Below are 21357 nucleotides of genomic sequence, written 5' to 3'. Positions count from 1 at the left end.
GTGCTTGTGATATTTCTTTCATGCGCTATATTTATTACAGCTTCTGTTTGTTTCCGACTTCCTTCCTTTGTGTTGTGTTCCTTCCATTGCCCAGATTTCTGAGCTTCATTTGCCTCATTTCCTTTGCTGCTTTCACAGTACATTATGATTGTTCTCTCTCTCTCTTTTCTATTTCTCAGTAGTCTGCTCCTCTTTATAAAGGACAAACATATAATGGACAATTAGTACCAATGAGAACAAAAGCTGACTTTCTGAACCATGCACAGGCACTTATAATTTGGGTTATTAAAATTATTGGAGGTGGGAGGCAACCTTTTTGTTCTCATAATGTCATTTTTCCTCCCAGTACTGTAACCTTCATACATGTCAAAAATAAGGACGTTTTATATTAATTTTCTCTTTGAGGGTAGGCTGCCTTATAACCGCCTCTCCTACTCCACACCCATGCACCAGATATATTTTCTTATCTTATTTAGCACACAGGGACTTAGTACAGGCTCCGTTTTTCAAAGCTGAGGTGAATGCAGTGGCACACATTCATTTGTACCCACCTATTTTTCGGTGCAAATACCCAATGTATGCACAAATGTCAGGCATATAGACAGGTCAACGGCCCACTGGCTACCTTTGCCTCCCTCCCCCTTACCTCTGTTGCTTTCATCTTAATTTAGACTCAGATCCTTCAATGATATCCACACAGTAGACCCCCCGAGACTTCCAATGTTGCACCATGCATGCAATGGTTTCTGCCTCCTCAGAACAACTTCCCGGACTGAGGCCTCAGAGTTCTTCAGGGTGGGGACTTCGCACTCTTGTAAATAATTTGCAGGCTAGTGATGTATTGGGTCCAAAGTTGAAGCTACCATCAAACCCTGTGACCTCATAACTTTTTGTAAAGTGCCATACTCCTCTATGGTGCTCCTTTTAGGTGCTGCTAATCATAACGATCAACTGAACCATGAGTGTCATTTTTAGTTGCTTCTGTGATGGAAAATTCAATCTTCAGTCAAATCTTTGACTCTTTGATTCCCAGCTCTAATTCTAAGACACCGTTCACTCTTCCACAGAGTTGTCCACTCTCCAAAGGCCTGTGAGGAAGTTGGTGCTGGTGTCAGACCAGGGTGACATTTCAAACAGAAACATTTGACTGTAACTTTTGAAAGAATCCTGTAACATGGCTTGTGTGACCCACTGCTGACCTGTTTGCCTAACGCCCAAAACCCATGCTAGAACCTGCTCTGCTCACCAGTGCTATGTGCGGCCAACCTTTTAGCAGAGAAAGAGTGATGGAAATACAGCCCTGGCATTCCAACCAGTCATGTACAAAATGGACACTTAACACCATACTTAACTCCCCCCCCCCCCCCCCATACTCATGCTGAATATTACTTCTGAGTGTTACACTGACTGTATGCCTGTACCAACTACAGTCATCAATGATTGTATTGGAATATAATGTAAGAACACATCCAAGGGAAGTAAGCTCAGGCATTAGTGAAATTCTAGCCCTGCTACTAGGAATTACTGTAGTGCAAAGTTTTTGTAACAGAAACTGAAGCCAGGTGAAACTAGCTGGGCTTTGGGTTTTATTATGAACCTTCCAATTTGGGCCAGATTCCCAAGTTTTTCAGGAAAACTGGTTCACATTTCATGCAAAACAATGTAAAGTTTAGGCAGAAGTAAGAACACTTAGTTAGACATTGTGGGCAATGCTCTTTGATATTGTTACACTGTAAACATGAATTCCCAGACCAAACGGTTTTAGTACAAACACTGGGGTTTTCCAGTAAACGAAATTCTGAATTCTTATGAAGACTTGAGAAGGTGGTGGTTTCTATTTAAGCTCCAGCAAGCTACCTGCATGTGGGCTTTCCCATGTTGCCTGGACTTTTAGGTGAGAGTTCTGATTGCAGGAAGGTTGAGTTTAATTCATTTTTAGTGAACTATGATTGGTTTCTCATTGCTTCAGCCCCTTCAGGTTGCATGTTGACTCTTGTGAGGTCATCCATTTTCTCTCCCTACTAAGCTAGAGTCACAATCTCCCTGATCAACATTTTCCAGAGTGACTAGTGATTTTTGCGTGCCTGGGTTTTTGGGTGACCCACTTCAGACAGTTTGGGACTGATTTTCAGAGGGTGTATGCTCAGCTTTTTCTGAAAATAAGGGCCCTTTAAAGAATTCTTAATTTGGACACCCTTAATCATGAGTGACTTTTGAACATCATGGCTGTTGTACTGAGCTGTCTCATGCTGAGCTTGATCTGTGTTACAAAAAAGTTATTTTAAAAAGCACTTTATCCTCTAAGGTGAGCAAGAACTGGATTTTCAAATTAATCTACTTAAAGTAAAAAATTAAATGAATTCTATGACAATGACAGCTGTGAAAGCTGAAGTTCTCGGTGTGGGCGCAGAACAGGTACAACGTAGGTGGCAGCAGGACCAGCTTGGCAATGCTGCCCCACTCCTAACCTGGAGAGATCTACAGATGGGAACTTAGCCTTCATGGTCTGTTCTCTGCTGATGGTGCAGATGATGCCAGTTGCTAATGTTTCTGTGATGTGATTGCGAACACATGTGTAGTAGGAACAGCACTCATCCCACATAGGCTATCAAACAGCTGAGCAGTGATTGAATATTGGTTACTACTGACCTGACTAGAACCAGGCACCTGGACATGAGCAAACTGTTGAAATTCTCAGCTGTGAGTGAGTACATGAGGACACAGTTGTTCGTAGCCTGGGAAAGATTTTTTTCCTCTAGCTGTTCCAAGCAAATCTTCTAGTACAGCTGAGATGCAAGCAGATGCTTTGAAGACCAGTCTAGCTGTTGCTGTGTAATGACATGTTTCGAAAAACTAGATCACAATGTACAACTTTTGAACTCCTCTGGGAAGGGGAAGAAGGGCTTTACTCTAGGATCAGCTGAGACACTCTGCTCAACACTAAGCCACAGTTTCCTTAAAATAAATGGGAAGCATTTTAGAGAGTGCCTGAAGCTAGATTGTTTTACTGTCGATTCCCCCACCCCCTATACCTCCCACTGCTTATTCCTCTTCCTCAGATGTTCTTTAATCTGAGGGCCAATTACTTTTCACTGGCTCCTCAGTGACACCCATTTGTAATGACAGTGCTCATGAGTAGCCCTAAAGGGCTGTCTCTTTAGTGAGCTGTGTCTAGGCTGTCTGGATGGGAGCTCATGTTGGAAACATCAGGCATCATCAGTTTTCACTTCCATGAGCCTGTTCCAGTTTTCTCTCTAACATCTTGCAGGTTTATGGTTGTAGGTCTAATCCATTTCTCAGGCTTTTGCTAAATTACGATTCAGTCTTATCAGGTGCATCATCTCCGTTTACAGCTTAACATCTTAATTTTGTTGGTAAATGAAAATTAGGCTCAGAAAAGCATTGTAAAATCACTGACTATGTTCAGCTGCTGGTGTAACCCAGGCCACAGCCTGGGGTGGTGTGAAATAGGTCTGAAAGGGCATTTGCAGTGGTGCAAAGTGCCTGAAACCCAGGTGTACTGGAGGGAGGGCTGGCCTTAAGACATCCAGTGCAGCTCAGAAAGTGGGCTGTGGTGCCTGGGGAGAAGATGTTCCCGGGGCTCCCAGGAAATGCACTCATTCAGGCATCCACTGGGTAGCCACTGCCTGTGGGGTGTCTGTGGAGTCCAGTCGTGATATAAAGCTTTGTTTTCCTTGGCAGAACTCTCACTGAGGGCAAAGGTATAAACACTGCTGTCTCTCCTCCTGGGATGATTCTCTCTGGACACAGCCCCTAGCACAGAGGGCTGCAGGGTGAATTTTGTTCAATATCTGGGTGTTTGTATTTTCCCATCATATTTGATTCATTTATAAATTAAGCCAAGATGCACCAGGGCAAATCTTCAGCTGGTGAAAATTATCATAACTCAATTGAAGCCAATTGGACCATGACAATTTACATCAGCTGAGGATCTGCTGTATTCAAAAATCCCTTCTGAAAATTTTTGTATTGTTCTAATTTTTTAATCAAAATGTTGACCAGTACTCAATTCAAACATCTTACAGAAGTCTAAGAATATTACATCAGCACTATTATCTTTACCAACCAAACTTGTAATCCAACATAAAAAGCTATCAAGTTAGTTTGACAGGATCTATTTTCCATGAACCCATGTTGCTTGCCATTAATTATATTACCCCCCTTCAATTCTTTATTAATTTAGTCCTGTGTCAGCTGCACCATTATCTTTCTCAGGATCAATGTCAGACTAACAGACTTATAATTACCTGGATCATCCCATTTATCCCTTTTACCTATTGGGTCAAAATTAGCTTTCTTCCAGTCTCCTGGAACTTTACCAGTGTTCCAACACTTATTAAAAATCAACATCAATGTTCCAGTGGGTCCTCAGCCAGGTCCTTTAAAACTCTTGGGTGCAAGTTATTCAGACCTGTTGATTTAAAAAATTCTAAGTTTAGTACTCGGTGTTTAATATCTTCTGGAAATACTAGTGGAATAAAAAGAGTGTTATATTATATGACTACATCATCTATATTTTCCCCAATACAGAACAAAAATATTTATTGAACACTTCTGCCTTTTCTGCATTCTTATAGATAGCCACATATGTGGAAAAAGCTGTAGAGCATGAATTAGACTCTTCAGCCATCTTAAGTCTCATCAGTGACTTTCCTCCTGTCAGACATCATCCTTGTATTGACGGATAGCTGATGATGATTGATAATTCTGCCATTTCCAATTGGTAATGGAGCAATACCATTACTAGGATTCTTTATCTGCTTAATATACTTTAAAAACTTGGTCTTATTATCCTTAACTCTGCTGGCCTTAGAGTTCTCCTTGTGTCCCTTTGCTTCCCTTATCAATTTTCTACAGCCTCTGGTTTATATTTTCTACTATTAACTTCTCCTTTCTTCCATTTGTTATTTGTTTTTAATTTTTTTATAGCAAACACTTTTCACAAAACCGTCACTTCATATCTGACCTCTCAGTCCTTGTCCTCAAAGGAAACCTTCACAACACCTTTAATTTTTTTGTGGGCAAACACTTTTCACAAAATCGTCACTTCACATCTAACCTCTCAGTCCTTGTCCTCAAAGGAAACCTGCACAACACCTTCAAAAGACAAGCCTAGGAACTTAAATTTATAACTTTACTAGACACTAAAAATCATGGTCTTAATAAAGACAGTGGATTGATGGCTTATTACAATAATCTGTAACCCACTAACTCCTCTTTTCATGTCCTATGATTGGAAATGTGTTAATAGGCCACTTCACCTTGAATGGTCTCTGAGAATATGCATTGACTACTTATGCTAAACAATCTGTTCCACCTTGTATTTAGCTGTGACACTCTGAGTACCTTTCCCAGACCTGAAGAAGAGTGCTGTGTAGCTCAAAAGCTTGTCTATTTCATCAACAGAAGTTGGTCCAATACAAGATATTACCTCGACCACTTGTCTCTATAAAATGAATATGGCACACATTAAATGGATTAAAAGCTGGCTAACTGATGGGTCTCATCATGTAACTGTAAATGCAGAATCATATCTAATGCGTGTGTTTCTAGAACTCTCAAGGATTGAACTCACAACCCTGTATTTAGCAGGCCAATGCTCAAACCACTGAGCATTGGCCCTTTTGGTCAGGTGCCAACTCCCTTCCTTTTACCTATGCATCTCAGGGAGACTTTTTAACCCTTTACAGGTAAAGCAAGTAGAGAACAGCTACTAAGAGGGATTTTATAGCTAACTGGCTGTCCATAAGAGGGAGCTACCTCCCCTTTTCATTTATCATGGTTCTAAGAATCATTTTGGGGTAGAGTCCCGTGGCCTGTGTTATACAGGAGGTCAGACTAGATGATCACAACGGTCCCTGCTGGCCTTGAAATCTAAGAACTGAATCTATGTACTTTTAAGTAAGAGGATAGATAACTAAATTTTATATATTGAACACTAAATGCTCAAGAGATAAATTTAATGTTTAATGACAAAAATTTAAATATTCAGCATGCTGCATACCTACTTGTTTCTGTAAGGCCAGTCTTCTTAGCATTTAGCATTAAGATAATATGTGGGTAATGGTATATTACATATTTTGTAGAGGGGTACAGAATTTTGTAACACTGTATCATAGCTTATGTCTTACAAATCAAAAATAGCTCTTGGCCTGTAACCATGTCACTTGAAACTGTAATCCTGCTTGTTTTTACAAACTACATGGTTCCAGGCCAGTACTTGGATAGGACAGCACCAGGGAAGCTATGGGTTCTTTGGGAATGGCCGATGGTGATTTAGTAGGTGTCATTTTCACCTCTAATGCAACATTGATCCAGCACCCCAGCATGCTCTTAAGGGGAAATCATTGGGGGTAGATTGCTGTCTTTAAAAAGAAAAAAGAAAACAAAGGTCTTCATTAAACATCCATAGTCACTTTTTGTAAGAGTAGAGATATTAATCTCCCTATCCCATCCAAATACCAATTTGGGTAATTATATTCTGTCTACCTGACGTCCATCTTTAGTTTCAACTGAGTAAAATATTCACCTCTAGTCTTATACTAGTTTAGTTGTGCAATATTACACTGCTAGGTTTCAGTCCAGCTGTAGCTGCATTTCAGTAGTGAATAAAGGGATCTCACTGGTTTCTAAAGTTCACTTGTGTGTAAAATATGTTTGTATGAGTGCTTGTCAAATGCTTTGGAATTTTTTGGGAATTAAAGTGGAATAAACATAAGAAGTTATGGCAATATATTAAAACTTCTGTGATAACAGAAGAATAGGGAAATAAAATTGCTTCTGTCCTTCAGTTAATGAGAAATGGGATTGAAGAGAATGATTTTTTGGAGTGGCAAAGACAAATTTTGAAGACTAATGTAGATACACCACAGGACACACTATACAGGGTATTACAATGCTTCCATTATTGAGGAAAGAACTGCATACACAATCCAGATAAAACAAGAGGCACGTCACACATCCTCTGGGAAATATGTAATTCTCTAAAATCATTGAGTCTTGACAGAAATTGCAGCTTCCTGAAGAAATATTTAGGCAAGAGGGAAATATCAGAATAACATTCTCTCTTATGAACTTTCAAAAGGTAATGAAGGTCATTATTGAAAAGTGTTTTGGGGCACCTTTAGTAGAGATTGACATTAGAGTGTCCAAATGCTATTTAAATTTATATGGCAATTGAGGTACTATACAAATAATACTGTGGGGGGGGGAAAAGCCAGTACATAATAAAACCATACTCCCATGAAGGAGTTCTAGTAATAGCATAAATTGTAAGAATGAACCATGAGCAATTTGTCAATGTCACCAGGACCCAGCAATTATAGCCTCACTTTCATGATTATAGGGCGAAAATTCTCCTCTTGTGCATCCACCCTGTTAATTTCTATATTGCCCTAGATCCCAGTGTAAAACTCATGTCGACATCAGTAGGAAGATCAGAATGCAGTGTGTGCAACAAAAGTCCATGGTGCAGCTCTGAGAATAGGATCTCATTCTGGGGGTATGCCTTCCCTGCCAGAAAGATGTGTTTTTACCATGGGATAACCAATGTGCATTAGCTGCCCTGCTGTAAAATCCTAGTAAAGATAAGGCATTCTAGTAGTTTTACTTTGAGGCAAATAGGCAAGGTCATCCATGGGATGGGGAGGTGGGATCTAGTGTTGACCTCACCTACATCATTGTAAAAACTTCAGTGCTTTGTCTCCACTAGGATTTTACAGTAGGATGCACATCACTCATCCCACAGTAAAAACACACCTTTTTTTTTGGCAGTGAAAACAAAGCCTTGATGCATATGATTTTTAAATGTGTGGTAATAAAAGAACACTTGTTTTCTTATTGCTTATTACTTTCTCCTGTCTCCCCTGTCGTTTTTCTTTTACAACACCTCAGCATCTCCAAACCTGCCTGTGATCAGATTTCTCGCATCATTTGCTAGAGCAGGGGAAAAAATCCTCAATTAGATGTGTGCTATGCAACTGTGGGGTGATTGATGGATTGCCTCCTGGCCAGAGGAGGTGGAACTAGGTGATAATCCATTAGATACCTGGGCTTTATAAGAAATCTAAGGGAGCTCAGTAGAGGGGGAGATTATAGAGGAGTCAGGATTCTTCTTCAGGGAGCAAGAGAAGCTCTTGTAAGGAAAGTCCTGAGGGAGGACTGTGAAAGAAGTGAGGGGATCTTAACATAGCCCTAGCGAGGGGCAGAAGGCCCTTTCTGTTGATGGCTGATTTGAGCTTGTGATGTTGGACTTTTGATATCTCAGGAGGGAATGAGACTGGAGAATCGTCTTGGCTAGAGGACTGGGCCACAGAGCACAGACAAAGGATGAGCCTATGCAGCACAGAGGAAGTCGCTAAAGGGGGCACTGGAGCTGCAGATCAGTGCCAATACTGACTCCTGATGCAAAGAGATGCTATGACCATCAGTAGAGATGGTTATGCTGCCACTTCCCACTCCCTCTGTCCTGTTGCTTTAGCTCCATCTCCAATTCCAAACTAATTGACCCCTTAGCCTCCAACTTCTGTCCTGCTTACTGGTAACCACTGTAGCTTCTGTCTGCATATGTAGAAAATAAAACTTAGTGGCATCTGTGATTAAACCAGCAGCCAGTTGGTGAGTTCAATCTTAACCTCTTTTTTTCAACGATTGGTTCAATTAAGAATGTTTATGAATGTATCTTCATGATCATTTACTAGTGAAATACTACAGGATCTTTCAACACTTTAACTACACTTTTCTTTAGTTATATGTATTATCTAAATTAATTTAATAGTCAATTAATTAGTAGGATTTTTTAAGGTGGAATACTGGACTCCGCCCTTCCTAAAAGAATGGCATGATGTTGAATCACAAGAAAATCGTCAATCGTGTCTCCTATTTTGGTCTCCTGGTTAAATCTTTGTCATGAGGGCATACATGATGTTTCTAAGTCAATCAAGAGTGAACCTCAAGAGGTTTGGGGTTTTACATGAACGTTTCTAGACTCTTTTTTGGTTGAGAATAGGCACAAAACCAATCTATCTTGTGAGACTTCCCATATTACTTTGTTTTGGTGAGGTCAAAAATGCTATTAAAGTTCCTTTTCATTTGACTGATGGTCTTGTGTTTAAAACATGAGACTGAGAGCCAGGAGCTATGTTCCATTGCTGGCTTTGCCACAGTCCTCCTGTATGGCACCGGGAAAGTCACTTAACCTCTCTATGCTCGGGTTATCCCACTTGTAAAATGTGGATAAATTCTTACCTCCTTTACCTATTCTTTCTTATGGTTAGCTAAGTTCTGACTTACCTTGCAATGGTAATGTGAGGAATACCTCACTCATGGCTGCTAAATACTTGGAGATCTTTGATAGAAATTTATAAAGAAGTGTAATGTAAGACTTCCAGAGGAAATCAGGAATTGTAGGGGTGAACTTGTGGTTATACATCAAAACTTTGGTTGCTTGGGAGTGGGTAGTTTTATCCACCCCAGAAAATGTTTACTTAATCTCATAACACAGTTGCCTGCAATTGATAAAGCACATTTTAAAATGTAGATTTAAAAAAGTTGGTGGGGAATCCACTATGTTTACCATTACATTGCCAGACTTGAAAAATATGTACTGCTTTTACAAAATAGATACAACTCTTAGGATGTATACTGGAAGCTCAATCCTTATGCTATCAAAGCATCCTGATACTTGCATTCCTGTTCTGCAGAATTCTAGTAAATTCTTGTCCAGTAGAAGTTTGTACTTGATCATAAGAAAAGTTTATTCCATAGTAGGGCTGAATTCTTCTTAGATATAGGTGCACAACAATTCTTATTCAATGGACTGGAGGTTGGGCATGTATTAACAAAGGTAGAATTTGTATCTATGCAATTTGAGCTATATTCAGACCTCCCACACTGTGCAATCCATCTGACTTCTGTGGTGTTGCACAGGGAGGAAATGAGAGCAGAAAATAGCCACTTGCATGAAGTTACTCACTTAGTTTCCTAAAAAGCCCGTGTGATTTGTGTAGATTAAAAGACAGATAAAAGGGGATTCTTTTTAAATAAATGTTGAGCAAATGTTAATCTTCCCCTCCAACTTCTAATAAAAATAAACCCTTATGACAGTACTTAGGGCATGTAGTGACTTGGAATGTTCTGTTGAATCATTAACTGTGGTCAAGATTACTTATGTATTATATCTAATACTACACAAATTTTCATCATGCTGGAATAAAACCAAGAAATTCTAATCAATCTCTTCTTTTTTCCCCTTCTAGTTAATGGTCTAATGACACTTGGATTAACAGGTGAGCTTTTTAAAGTTCTAAAACTCAAACATATATTACTTTTTTGTTAATGAAAGCCCTTTAAAAAATGCACACACAAAACCACAACGTAAGTAGGTTCAGCTAATCAACTCTAGACACTTTTGTCCATTAGCAGTTTGCTTTTAATTTGGAATATATCTGCGGGTTTGTCAACATGTTCTAGTCTTTAACCAGTCTAGATAGTGATGGGAAAACTTTAAAATGCAATTTGGGTCTGATTTATCTAAGAAACTTACGTATCAAAAACCTGTGGTCAAGGAATCAGACTGAAATGACTGTGTGATCAGATTCTTTCATGAGTCCCTTTAGTTTTAGAAGATATGAGCTCATCAGGATCTATTCAATTTTTCTTCAAATCACACATGTAAAAAAAAAAAATCTCTGAACAAACCCAAACCCAAACAAAAAATCCAAGTCTACAAAAAAGAAAAATTGAACTTGCTCACACAGCCCACTTAGGCATCTGAGTAAATAGATAGATTTTGTATTGTGTCCTGAAAATCAACAAATTTAGGTTTTATCAGATCAAAAAATGAATTGCCTTTCAAGTTAGACTCCCCCACAACTTCGAATACCCTGCCTGTAGCACTCTCCCACCCCACAGATTTAATGAACACATCACTGCTGATCTCCAGTTGTCAAACACATATTGTCACATCAGTTTTTGAATTTGCTCAGGGCTAGTGTTCATCAACATTAGCAAAATTCTGATGCACAATTTACCACCAGTGCTGCTCCACAGATGGCTGGAAAAGTGGAAATACTAGTATAGACAGGGCTCAGGCATTTGTTACCACCATTTTGTCTAACCCTGATCAGAGCAGAATTATATGACAGAGTAAAAATCCTAAAATCAGCTTCACAGTTTCTACAATAACTACTACCAGTGATAAATTATGGGTTTGAATTTTTCTAATGCAGAAAAAGCCTTAGGTCTGGTCTACACTAGGAGTTGAGGTTGAATTTAGCAGCGTTAAATTGATTTAACCCTGCACCTGTCCACACGATGAAGCCCTTTTTTCTCACTTAAAGGGCTTTTAAAATCGATTTCTTTACTTCCCCCCAACAAGGGGATTAGTGCTGAAATCAGCCTTGCCGGGTCGAATTTGGGGTAGTGTGTCGCAATTAGACAGTATTGGCCTCCGGGAGCTATCCCGGAGTGCTCCATTGTGACCGCTCTGGACAGCACTCTCAACTCAGATGCACTGGTCAGGTAGACAGGAAAAGGCCTGCGAACTTTTGAATCTCATTTCCTGTTTGGCCAGTGTGGCGAGCTGCAGGTGAGTGCAGAGGTCATCAGCAGAGGTGACCATGATGGAGTCCCAGAATCACAAAAGAGCTCCAGCATGGACCGAACGGGAGGTATGGGATCTGATCGCTGTATGGGGAAAGGAATCTGTGCTCTCAGAACTCCATTCCAGTTTTTGAAATGCCAAAACCTTTGTCAAAATCTCCCAGGGCATGAAGGACAGAGGACATAACAGGGACCCAAAGCAGTGCCACATGAAACTTAAGGAGCTGAGGCAAGCCTACCAGAAAACCAGAGAGGCAAACGGCCACTCTGGGTCAAAGCCCCAAACATGCCGCTTCTATGATGAGCTGCATGCCATTTTAGGGGGTTCAGCCACCACCACCTCAACCACGTGCTTTGACTCCTTCAATGGAGATGGAGGCAACACGGAAGCAGGTTTTGGGGATGAGGAAAATGATGATGAGGAGGTTGAAAATAGTTCACAGGAAGCAAGCGGAGAAACTGGTTTTCCCGACAGCCAGGAGCTGTTTCTCACCCTGAACCTGGAGCCAGTACTCCCCGAACCCACCCAAGGCTGCCACCCAGACCCACCAGGTGGAGAAGGGACCTCTGGTGAGTGTACCTTTTTAAATAGTATACATGGTTTAAAATCAAGCGTGTTTAATGATTAATTTGCCCTAGCATTCATGGCCAGTACAGCAACTGGAAAAGTCTGTTAACGTGTCTGGGAATGGAGCGGAAATCCTCCAGGGACATCTCCATAAAGCTCTCCTGGATGTATTCCCAAAGCCTTTGCAAAAGGTTTCTGGGGAGGGCAGCCTTATTCCGTCCACCATGGTAGGACACTTTACCACGCCAGGCCAGTAGCATGTAGTGGGGAATCATTGCAGAACATAGCATTGCAGCGTATGTTTGCTGGTGTTCAAACAACATCCGTTCTTTATCTTTCTGTGTTTTCCTCAGGAGAGTGATATCATTCATGGTCACCTGGTTGAAATAGGGTGCTTTTCTTAAGGGGACATTCAGAGGTGCCCGTTCCTGCTGGGCTGTTTGCCTGTGGCTGAACAGAAATGTTCCCTGCTGTTAGCCACGCGGTGGGGGAGGGGGAGGGGTTAGCCACGCAGTGGGGAGAGGCAAAATGTGACCTTGTAATGAAAGCACATGTGCTATGTATGTAATGTTAACAGCAAGGTTTACCGTGAAAGAGTGTACCCATTGTTCTATAAAATGTGTCTTTTAAAATACCACTGTCCCCTTTTTTTTCTCCACCAGCTGCATGTGTTTCAAGGATCACAGGATCTTCTCCTTCCCAGAGGCTAGCGAAGATTAGAAGGCAGAAAAAAATACAGTCGCGATGAAATGTTCTCTGACCTCATGCTGTCCTCCCACACTGACAGAGCACAGACGAATGTGTGGAGGTAGACAATGTCAGAGTGCAGGAAAGCACAACATGAATGCAAGGAGAGGTGGCAGGCTGAAGAGAGTAAGTGGTGGGCTGAAGAGAGGGCTGAAGATGATAGGTGGTGGCAGCGTGATGACAGGAGGCAGGATTCAATGCTGAGGCTGCTGGAGGATCAAACTAATATGCTCCAGCATATGTTTGAGCTGCAGGAAAGGCAGCTGGAGCACAGACCACTGCTACAGCCCCTGTGTAACCAACTGCCCTCCTCCCCAAGTTCTGTAGCCTCCTCACCCAAATACACACGAATGCAACCCAGTGGCATCTGGCCACCCAGCTACTCCACCCCAGAGTATTGCCCAAGCAACAGAAGGCTGGCTTTCAATAAGTTTTAAATTTTTTAAGTTTTAAAGTGCAGTGTGGCCTTGTCCTTCCCTCCTCCCCCACCCCTCCCAGGCTACCTTGGCAGTTATCCCTCTATTTGTGTGATGAATTAATAAAGAATGCATGAATATGAAGCAACAATGACTTTATTGCCTCTGCAAGCGGTGATCGAAGGGAGGAGGGGAGGGTGGTTAGCTTACAGGGAAGTAGAGTGAACCAAGGGGTGGGGGGTTTCATCAAGGAGAAACAAACAGAACTTTCACACCGTAGCCTGGCCAGTCATGAAACTGGTTTTCAAAGCTTCTCTGATGCGTACCGCGCCCTCCTGTGCTCTTCTAACTGCCCTGGTGTCTGGCTGCGCGTAACCAGCAGCCAGGCGATTTGCCTCAACCTCCCACCCCACCATAAACGTCTCCCCCTTACTCTCACAGATATTGTGGAGCACACAGCAAGCAGTAATAACAGTGGGAATATTGGTTTCGCTGAGGTCTAAGCGAGTCAGTAAACTGCGCCAGCGTGCCTTTAAACGTCCAAATGCACATTCTACCACCATTCTGCACTTGCTCAGCTTGTAGTTGAACAGCTCTTGACTTCTGTCCAGGCTGCCTGTGTATGGCTTCATGAGCCATGGCATTAAGGGATAGGCTGGGTCCCCAAGGATAACTATAGGCACTTCAACATCCCCAACGGTTATTTTCTGGTCTGGGAAGAAAGTCCTTTCCTGCAGCTTTTGAAACAGACCAGAGTTCCTGAAGATGCGAGCGTCATGTACCTTTCCCGGCCATCCCACGTTGATGTTGGTGAAATTTTCCTTGTGGTTCACCAGTGCTTGCAGCACTACTGAAAAGTACCCGTTGCAGTTTATGTACTCGCTGGCTTGGTGCTCCGGTGCCAAGAGAGGGATATGGGTTCCATCTATGACCCCACCACAGTTAGGGAATCCCATTGCAGCAAAGCCTTCCACTATGACCTGCACATTTCCCAGGGTCACTACCCTTGATATCAGCAGATCTTTGATTGCTTTGGCTACTTGCATCACAGCAAGCCCCACAGTAGATTTTCCCACTCCAAATTGCTTCCCGACTGACTGGAAGCTGTCTGGCATTGCAAGCTTCCACAGGGCTATTGCCACTCTCTTCTCTACTGTGAGGGCTGCTCTCATCTTGGTATTCATGCGCTTCAGGGCAGGGGAAAGCAAGTCACAAAGTTCCATGAAAGTGCCTTTACGCATGCGAAAGTTTCGCAGCCACTGGGAATCGTCCCAGACCTGCAACGCTATGTGGTCCCACCAGTCTGTGCTTGTTTCCCAGACCCAGAATTGGCGTTCCATGGCATCAACCTGCCCCATTAGCACCATGATGCCCACATTGCCAGGGCCCGTGCTTTGAGAGAAGTCTGTGTCCATGTCCTCATCACTCTCATCACTGTGCTGACGTCGTCTACTTGCTCGGTTTCGCTTTGCCAGGTTCTGGTGCTGCATATACTGCTGGATAATGCGTGTGGTGTTTAATGTGCTCCTAATTGCCAAAGTGAGCTGAGCGGCCTCCATGCTTGCCTTGGTATGGCGTCCGTACAGAAAAAAGGCGCGGAACGATTGTCTGCCATTGCTCTGACAGAGGGAGGGGCAACTGATGACATGGCTTACAGGGTTGGTTTACAGGGAATTAAAATCAACAAAGGGGATGGCTTTACATCAAGGAGAAACAAAAACAACTGTTACACAGAATGGCCCCCTCAAGGATTGAACTCAAAACCATGGGTTTAGGAGGCCAATGCTCAAGCCACTGAGCTATCCCTCTCCCCGCTATTCCAGGCAGGACTGAATCTCCATTAAACTTTTCAAAGTGCTCCTGACAGACCTCACGGAAACGATTTTCGGTTGTTGATTTCATGGAGGGAGAGAGGGACGGGGGAGCAAATGAATACAAAACAAATCTGGTCTATTTCTTGTTTTGATCCACTCCATCTATCTTTTACATCTTCGGCTGGCAGCAGACCGTGCAGTAGGATTGCTGGCCATCCTCATCTCCTGGCTGCTCGGCAGAAGATGGTGCAATAGGACTACTAGCCATCCTCATCTCCGGGCTGCTCACCAGAAGACGGTGCAATAGGACTGTTGGCAGGACTAAAGAGAATGACATGGTCGAATCACTCCTATTTATGTCCCTGTGCCCATGTCTGCTCAGGCGCTCCTGACCGACCTCACCGAGGCGGCCAAGAGCACCTAGGAAATGATGACAATGGTTATCAGGCCTATTGCACCATCTGCTGCCAGAAGGCAATGAGCTGCTACTGTGTAGCAATGCAGTACCACGTCTGCCAGCACCCAGAAGACGTATGGTGACGTTGAGCAGAGCGGGCTCCATGCTTGCCGTGGTATGGCGTCTGCACAGGTAACCCAGGAAAAAAAGGCGCGAAATGATTTTCTGCCATTGCTTTCACAGAGGGAGAGAGGGATGGGGGGGCCTGATGGCATGTACCCAGAACCACCCGCAACAATGTTTTTTGCCCCACTAGGCAATGGGATCTCAACCCAGAATTCCAATGGGTGGCGGAGACTGCGGGAACTGTGGGATAGCTACCCACAGTGCAACGCTCCGCAAGTCAACGCTAGCCTCGGTACTGTGAAAGCACTCCGCCGAGTTAATGCACTTAGAGTATTTTGTGTGGGGACACACACAATCGACTATATAAAAACGATTTCTAAAAAGACTTCTATAAATTCGACCTAATTTCGTAGTGTAGACATACCCTTAGCCTCAGCAATCTTTCTTTGATAACTGAAGGTGGTGAAAGAAGTAGGATAGGAACTACAGTGCTTTTGTTGTTTTAAAGTGCTTAGAAAGCAATGCAGTGCTGTGAGAAAATGTAACGCTACCATCTTGGCTGAGACACTTGGGACTGAACAAGGAACCTCCAGAGCTAAAAAGATGAGCTGTTACAACCTGAGCTAAAGAACCATATCTCCAGCTGTCACTGTAAGAAACACCTATCATCTATGCCAGTGGTCACACAAATGTACTTTTCATTCTCAGTGAAGATATTCCTTTTTGTAATTAAGTTCAGCCCCATCTTAGCTGAAGTCAGTCTGTTTACCTGACTCTAAGCTATATGCATTCTGTTACAGATGGATCCATGATCAAAGTCCCAACAACTGCAGACTCCAATACCCATGCCATTCTCATTTAGTAATGTTCCTATCTGACAGAGCATCTAAGACTATAATACAGGGTTGTTTTTTTTAATTGAAAAAGCACCTGGACTCGGTGGTAAAACATCCTTAGTGACAGGCCCAGATTGTTAACATTTGCTGTTGTTATAGCAAATGTTAACTGAAATAACTTGTAGGTGAAAGAGAGATGAAAAATCCAAACTAGTGGCAACCTTAAAGAAGCTCCTGGTTAAGTAGCAGTAAAGAGTTTTTCCACAGAGGAAAGCAGGACTGCAGGTTCTCTGAAATCATAGACAATGCATCTCTCTGGAGCAAGGTGGCAAGTTCTTCCTAGCACTGACAGGAGCCCATTCCTGAAATGTAACTCAATAATAAAGAGAAAGCAAAGGTTTTCTCCCCTTCCTGTGATGTAAACTGTGTCCAAATAATAGTTCTCCTTTTTCTGGCTGCAGAAGGAAAAAGGCACAAGTGTGAAAGTCTTCCACTTCCTGATCTACAGATCAGATCCAAATAGAAATCCTCTTTTCTGCGGTGTAAGTAGGACAACACAGTCTCTTCTCAGGACTGTGACTTCTGACTTTCCTCCAACAACTGGCCAGCCCTTTCCTTGGGTTTCTTTCATACAAATAAACTGGGTCCTGTTACACAAGTCCTACCTGCGTCCACTTGCCAGTCGCATAGGGCTCTCTCTGTCTGATTCCATGCCCCTGCAGAACTGTTGGCCTTGGCTCTTACTGGGTAGCCCCAGCCAAACTGCCTTCTAGGTCTCCTGGGACCTTGACAGCTAGTAAACCCCTCTCTTCAGTCAGAGACTTGTCTAATGCTCTGAAGGCCTTGGCATTTCAAACTCCTGAGATTCTGCACGGTGGAAGTGCTCTCATACATAATAGCCTATTTACAGATCACAGTCCTAAACAGTACCAGCCCAAAGGTGTTTTAGAACTAGCCAAAAGTGTAAGCCCAGGTTAACTATTTCCTTTTCTGCATGGCTATGTGCTTATAACACCAGTGCCAACTAATGCTAGCCAATCCCTCTAAGCCAGTCCCAGGAAGAGAAGAGTCTTCTACCCCACCCTAGATCTGCTTCTACCCAGTCTTTTATTGGTGACAATTTATTTTAAAGTCCTTTGTAGATGAGATGTGCAAACATTCCTGGTATTAAAAATATTATTTTATAGCTACAGCAAAACAGTTAGTTTAATGTGTTAAAGCTTGCCAAATGCTTTTCTAATCTATACTCTGACCCAAAACAAATCTGTGTGGTCAATCACTCCATTTTGTCTTCACTAATAAGGCTTAGAAATACTATATGATTGTAAATGCAACAGGATAGTTCCCTCGATGCTGGGCTCCTAAAAATGATGCAATATATGGTAACGTGGCTCAGCTGGCTACCTCTAGCCCAGAAAGACATACATGAGTTCAGATCCCACACCAGGATTTCACATTCACATTCAGTGATGTTACTGCACTTAGTTATTATTTATTACTTTTTGTATTTAATTATTCCAACGATTCTACACAAGTGGGTGGGGAAGGGAGTGCATTGCACTATTTAGAGTTGTTGTATTTCCAGATGTGGCTTTACTGTCCATCTCTAGCAGCAGCTGGAAACTGCAGCTCTCATGGTACTTTTCCAAGACACGAATCCAAGTGTCATGGACAAAATTCTTCCTCTCAGTAAAAAAAGTTTCTAATTCTTTGGGTTTTGTGAATTAATATGAGCATAGTCACTGCTGTCTTTGTCTGCCAGTCACTGTAGTTCTAATCTATTCCTTAATAAAATAGTTTGACATATCTAGAGTTTTAAAGGCTTGACATATAAAAACATTTTCTATTTTAACTGTAATATGTATTGCATTATAAATAAACTAAGAAGGATTTTTTTTGGATACAGCATAGGACTTTTAGCCAGAACACCTGGATTCTATTCCTGGTTCTAGCACAGACTTTTTATGTGACCTGAGGCAATTCATAATGCTCTAAATTCAGTTGTAGTGTAAGTGGTTCCCAATTCCCATTGACTTCAATGGGAACTACAACGTCTTACACCAGATCTGAATTTGGTCCTAAATTTCTTTGTGCCCATTTTCCTCATTTACAAAATGGAATAAATAACAACCCGAAGTGGTTGTATGCGACGTCTGTAAAGTCCTCTGAGGTGCTTGAGTAGAAGGGGTGATACCTTGTAAGTGCAAAGAGTTGTGCAGAAAATAATTCCACATTCATGTTCCTACTATCTTCAGTGTCTTGGGATTTAAAGTACTATCTGACTTGTTCTAGGTGCACATCAAAAAGTGATCGTCTGCAATGAATCGCTCATGTTAGAAAAGTTGCCCAGATGTGGAAAATCCTTTGAAGAGATGATGAAGAAAGTGGACTCTAAAAAATGGTGCAACCTAACGGAATTTATCACGTAAGTTTCATGCTTTTGTCTTTATTATTTATCACTTAAGGGTGTCAACCTTTCAAAAAGTCAATTTCATCAAGTGTCAGGAACATCTCTATAACTACCAAGGATGTGGTGATTCCCCACTAGAATCAATTTGGACACCAGTTTGTTTATCTTGTTGGATTCAAACTCACAAATCTGGGGCCAAATCCTGCAAAATTTGATGGGAGTATGGAGGCAAAACTTGTACTGAAGTCAAAAGAAAATATTAATGACACTTTGAAGTTAATTGGAGTTCTGCCTGAGTAAAAACTGCTGGATTTGGCTCTTTTTTATTGCAGCAACAAAGAAGTATGAAGAGTGGCTACATAAACTGGCAGCTCCATTACCATTCTCATCTGCTTCAATCCACCTCACACCACTCCTTCTGGTTATCTGAGATTTATATTCAGCACTTAATGGATACATTATCTAGTACCTGCTGAAAGCAGATGTACCACATCTTTAATATTTATAAATGACTTATGTTCCAGATAAAGTTTCTAACACTGAAACCCATGTACTTGATTCTTTATTGCATAGGGCTAAACTGTGGCTACCCTGCCCCAGGAGCAGCCTAGGAAACTGACTGACTGGACACAGATATACAGTCTACCTTATAGTTTCTCCCTGTTCATGGGGTGTGTGTGTGTATGGAAACGTAGCCCTCACCAGCTATGTGGTGAGGGTTGTGAGTGTGCGAAGATGGCTTAAAGCAACACAAAGGTAAAATGAGGCACAGTCTCTCACTTGAAGAGCACCTACTCTAAAATATATTAATAGAGGTTAATCAATAGGCTGCTTGTTGTTGATATTCATTTAACATACGTCAACTGTCTCACTGTATCTATAGTGAATCCAGAGTTCAACACATTTAAGGCAAATGTTCTCTAAATCCATAGTTTTCTCATTAAGTTACTAATGCAAGGTGTATTTTCAAATACAGCTACTCCATTCTCTTTATTGCTGTCATTTGTTTGTGTAGCCTCTGCCGCAAGGTGGGGCTCAAGCCTTCTTCCTGGTGCCTGCTGCTGGGTGTGGCTTCTCCCCTGTTGGGTCCTGGGTTTGTTTTCCTATGCCTGGTGTCTCCACCCAGTGTGACCTGTCACTGTGCCTGAGACACAGGGGGTGATGTCCTTTGGAAGGAGGTGTGTTTGTGTAATGTTGAACATGGTCCAGTTTTGGGCCCCACACTACAAGAAGGATGTGGAAAAATTGGAGAGAGTCCAGCGGAGGGCAACAAAAATGATTAGGGGTCTGGAACACATGATTTATGAGGAGAGGCTGAGGGAACTGGGATTGTTTAGTCTGCGGAAGAGAAGAATGAGGGGGGGATTTGATAGCTGCTTTCAACTACATGAAAGGGGGTTCCAAAGAGGATGGCTCTAGACTGTTCTCAGTGGTAGCAGATGACAGAACAAGGAGTGATGATCTCAAGTTGCAGTTGGGGAGGTTTAGGCTGTATATTAGGAAAAACTTTTTCACTAGGAGGGTGGTGAAACACTGGAATGCATTACCTAGGGAGGTGGTTGAATCTCCTTCCTTAGAAGTTTTTAAGGTCAGTCTTGACAAAGCCCTGGCTGGGATGATTTAATTGGGGATTGGTCCTGCTTTGAGCAGGGGGTTGGACTAGATGACCTCCTGAGGTCCCTTCCAACCCTGATAATCTATGATTCTATGGTTTTCAGAAGGGCCGCCTATCCACAAAGCCAGTTGAAATGGATGGGAGATGTCGGGGTTCAGCACCTCTGAAAATCAGATTCAGGTGAACTAGTTCCAGCAAAGTAAGAATTAAACAGGAATGAACATTTTCCCCCAGGTCTGAGACCAGTTTAAATTTCCCCATACTCTGGCTTTCTGGCCACTTATGGCAGCATATTCTTTTCTCAAATGGTCTCTGATTCACTCCCCCGCCCTATGACAAGTCATCTGTGGGGCTTGGAGAGACCAGCATGGTTCTTTCCCCTGCCTCTCTGGTTACCAGTAGATAAGCTATCTGATGAAATGCAGCTTCTCTTCTGTGCCCTACTGCAGCAGCTTGCCAAGTGACACTTTGGGGCTTCCCGGGTATTTGTATCCTGACCCACACTGAAACCTCAAAGCGAGTTAAAATGTCACGTGATCTGGCAGCCAGGGGCGGCTCTACCAATTTTGCCGCCCCAAGCAGTTGCCGCTGAATCGCCGCCGCGGGACATGGATTGCCGCCCCATTCCCAGTGCCGCCCTAAGCACCTGCTTGGAAAGCTGGTGCCTGGAGCCGGCCCTGCTGGCAGCATATTAATCACCTAGATACCATCTTCTGTTAGTCCTTGCCTTTGCACGCATAGGGTCATTCTAAAGATCACTTTTTAAAATATATACATTCCTTCAACTCTTAGGGCATGGGTGAAAT

General features: G+C 42.4%; 1 protein-coding gene and 1 long non-coding RNA gene across 4 annotated transcripts in view; one reads left to right on the top strand and one right to left on the bottom strand.

Moving 5' to 3' along the window:
• The window catches only part of LOC142071134 (uncharacterized), a 29306-nt gene extending 28520 nt beyond the window's left edge, over window positions 1-786 (bottom strand). Inside the window, exon 1 of the long non-coding RNA XR_012667132.1 lies at window positions 647-786. This is a non-coding gene — a long non-coding RNA (uncharacterized LOC142071134). The remainder of the gene's footprint in view (window positions 1-646) is intronic.
• Window positions 1-21357, top strand: part of RAMP3 (receptor activity modifying protein 3) — a 101506-nt gene that overhangs the window by 20014 nt on the left and 60135 nt on the right. For all 3 annotated transcript variants that reach the window (XR_012667131.1, XM_075125581.1, XM_075125582.1), the window contains exons 2-3: window positions 10278-10307; window positions 18819-18951. Coding sequence is in view for 2 of the 3 variants with exons in the window: in XM_075125581.1 (XP_074981682.1) it covers window positions 10278-10307; window positions 18819-18951 (163 nt within the window). In the remaining variant the exon portion in view is untranslated. The remainder of the gene's footprint in view (window positions 1-10277; window positions 10308-18818; window positions 18952-21357) is intronic.

Source organism: Caretta caretta, chromosome 2 (genome assembly GCF_965140235.1).
Source record: "Caretta caretta isolate rCarCar2 chromosome 2, rCarCar1.hap1, whole genome shotgun sequence".
Taxonomy (NCBI): domain Eukaryota; kingdom Metazoa; phylum Chordata; order Testudines; family Cheloniidae; genus Caretta; species Caretta caretta.
The sequence above is the reverse complement of the archived record's forward strand: the minus strand, read 5'-3'. Positions and strand labels throughout refer to the sequence as shown.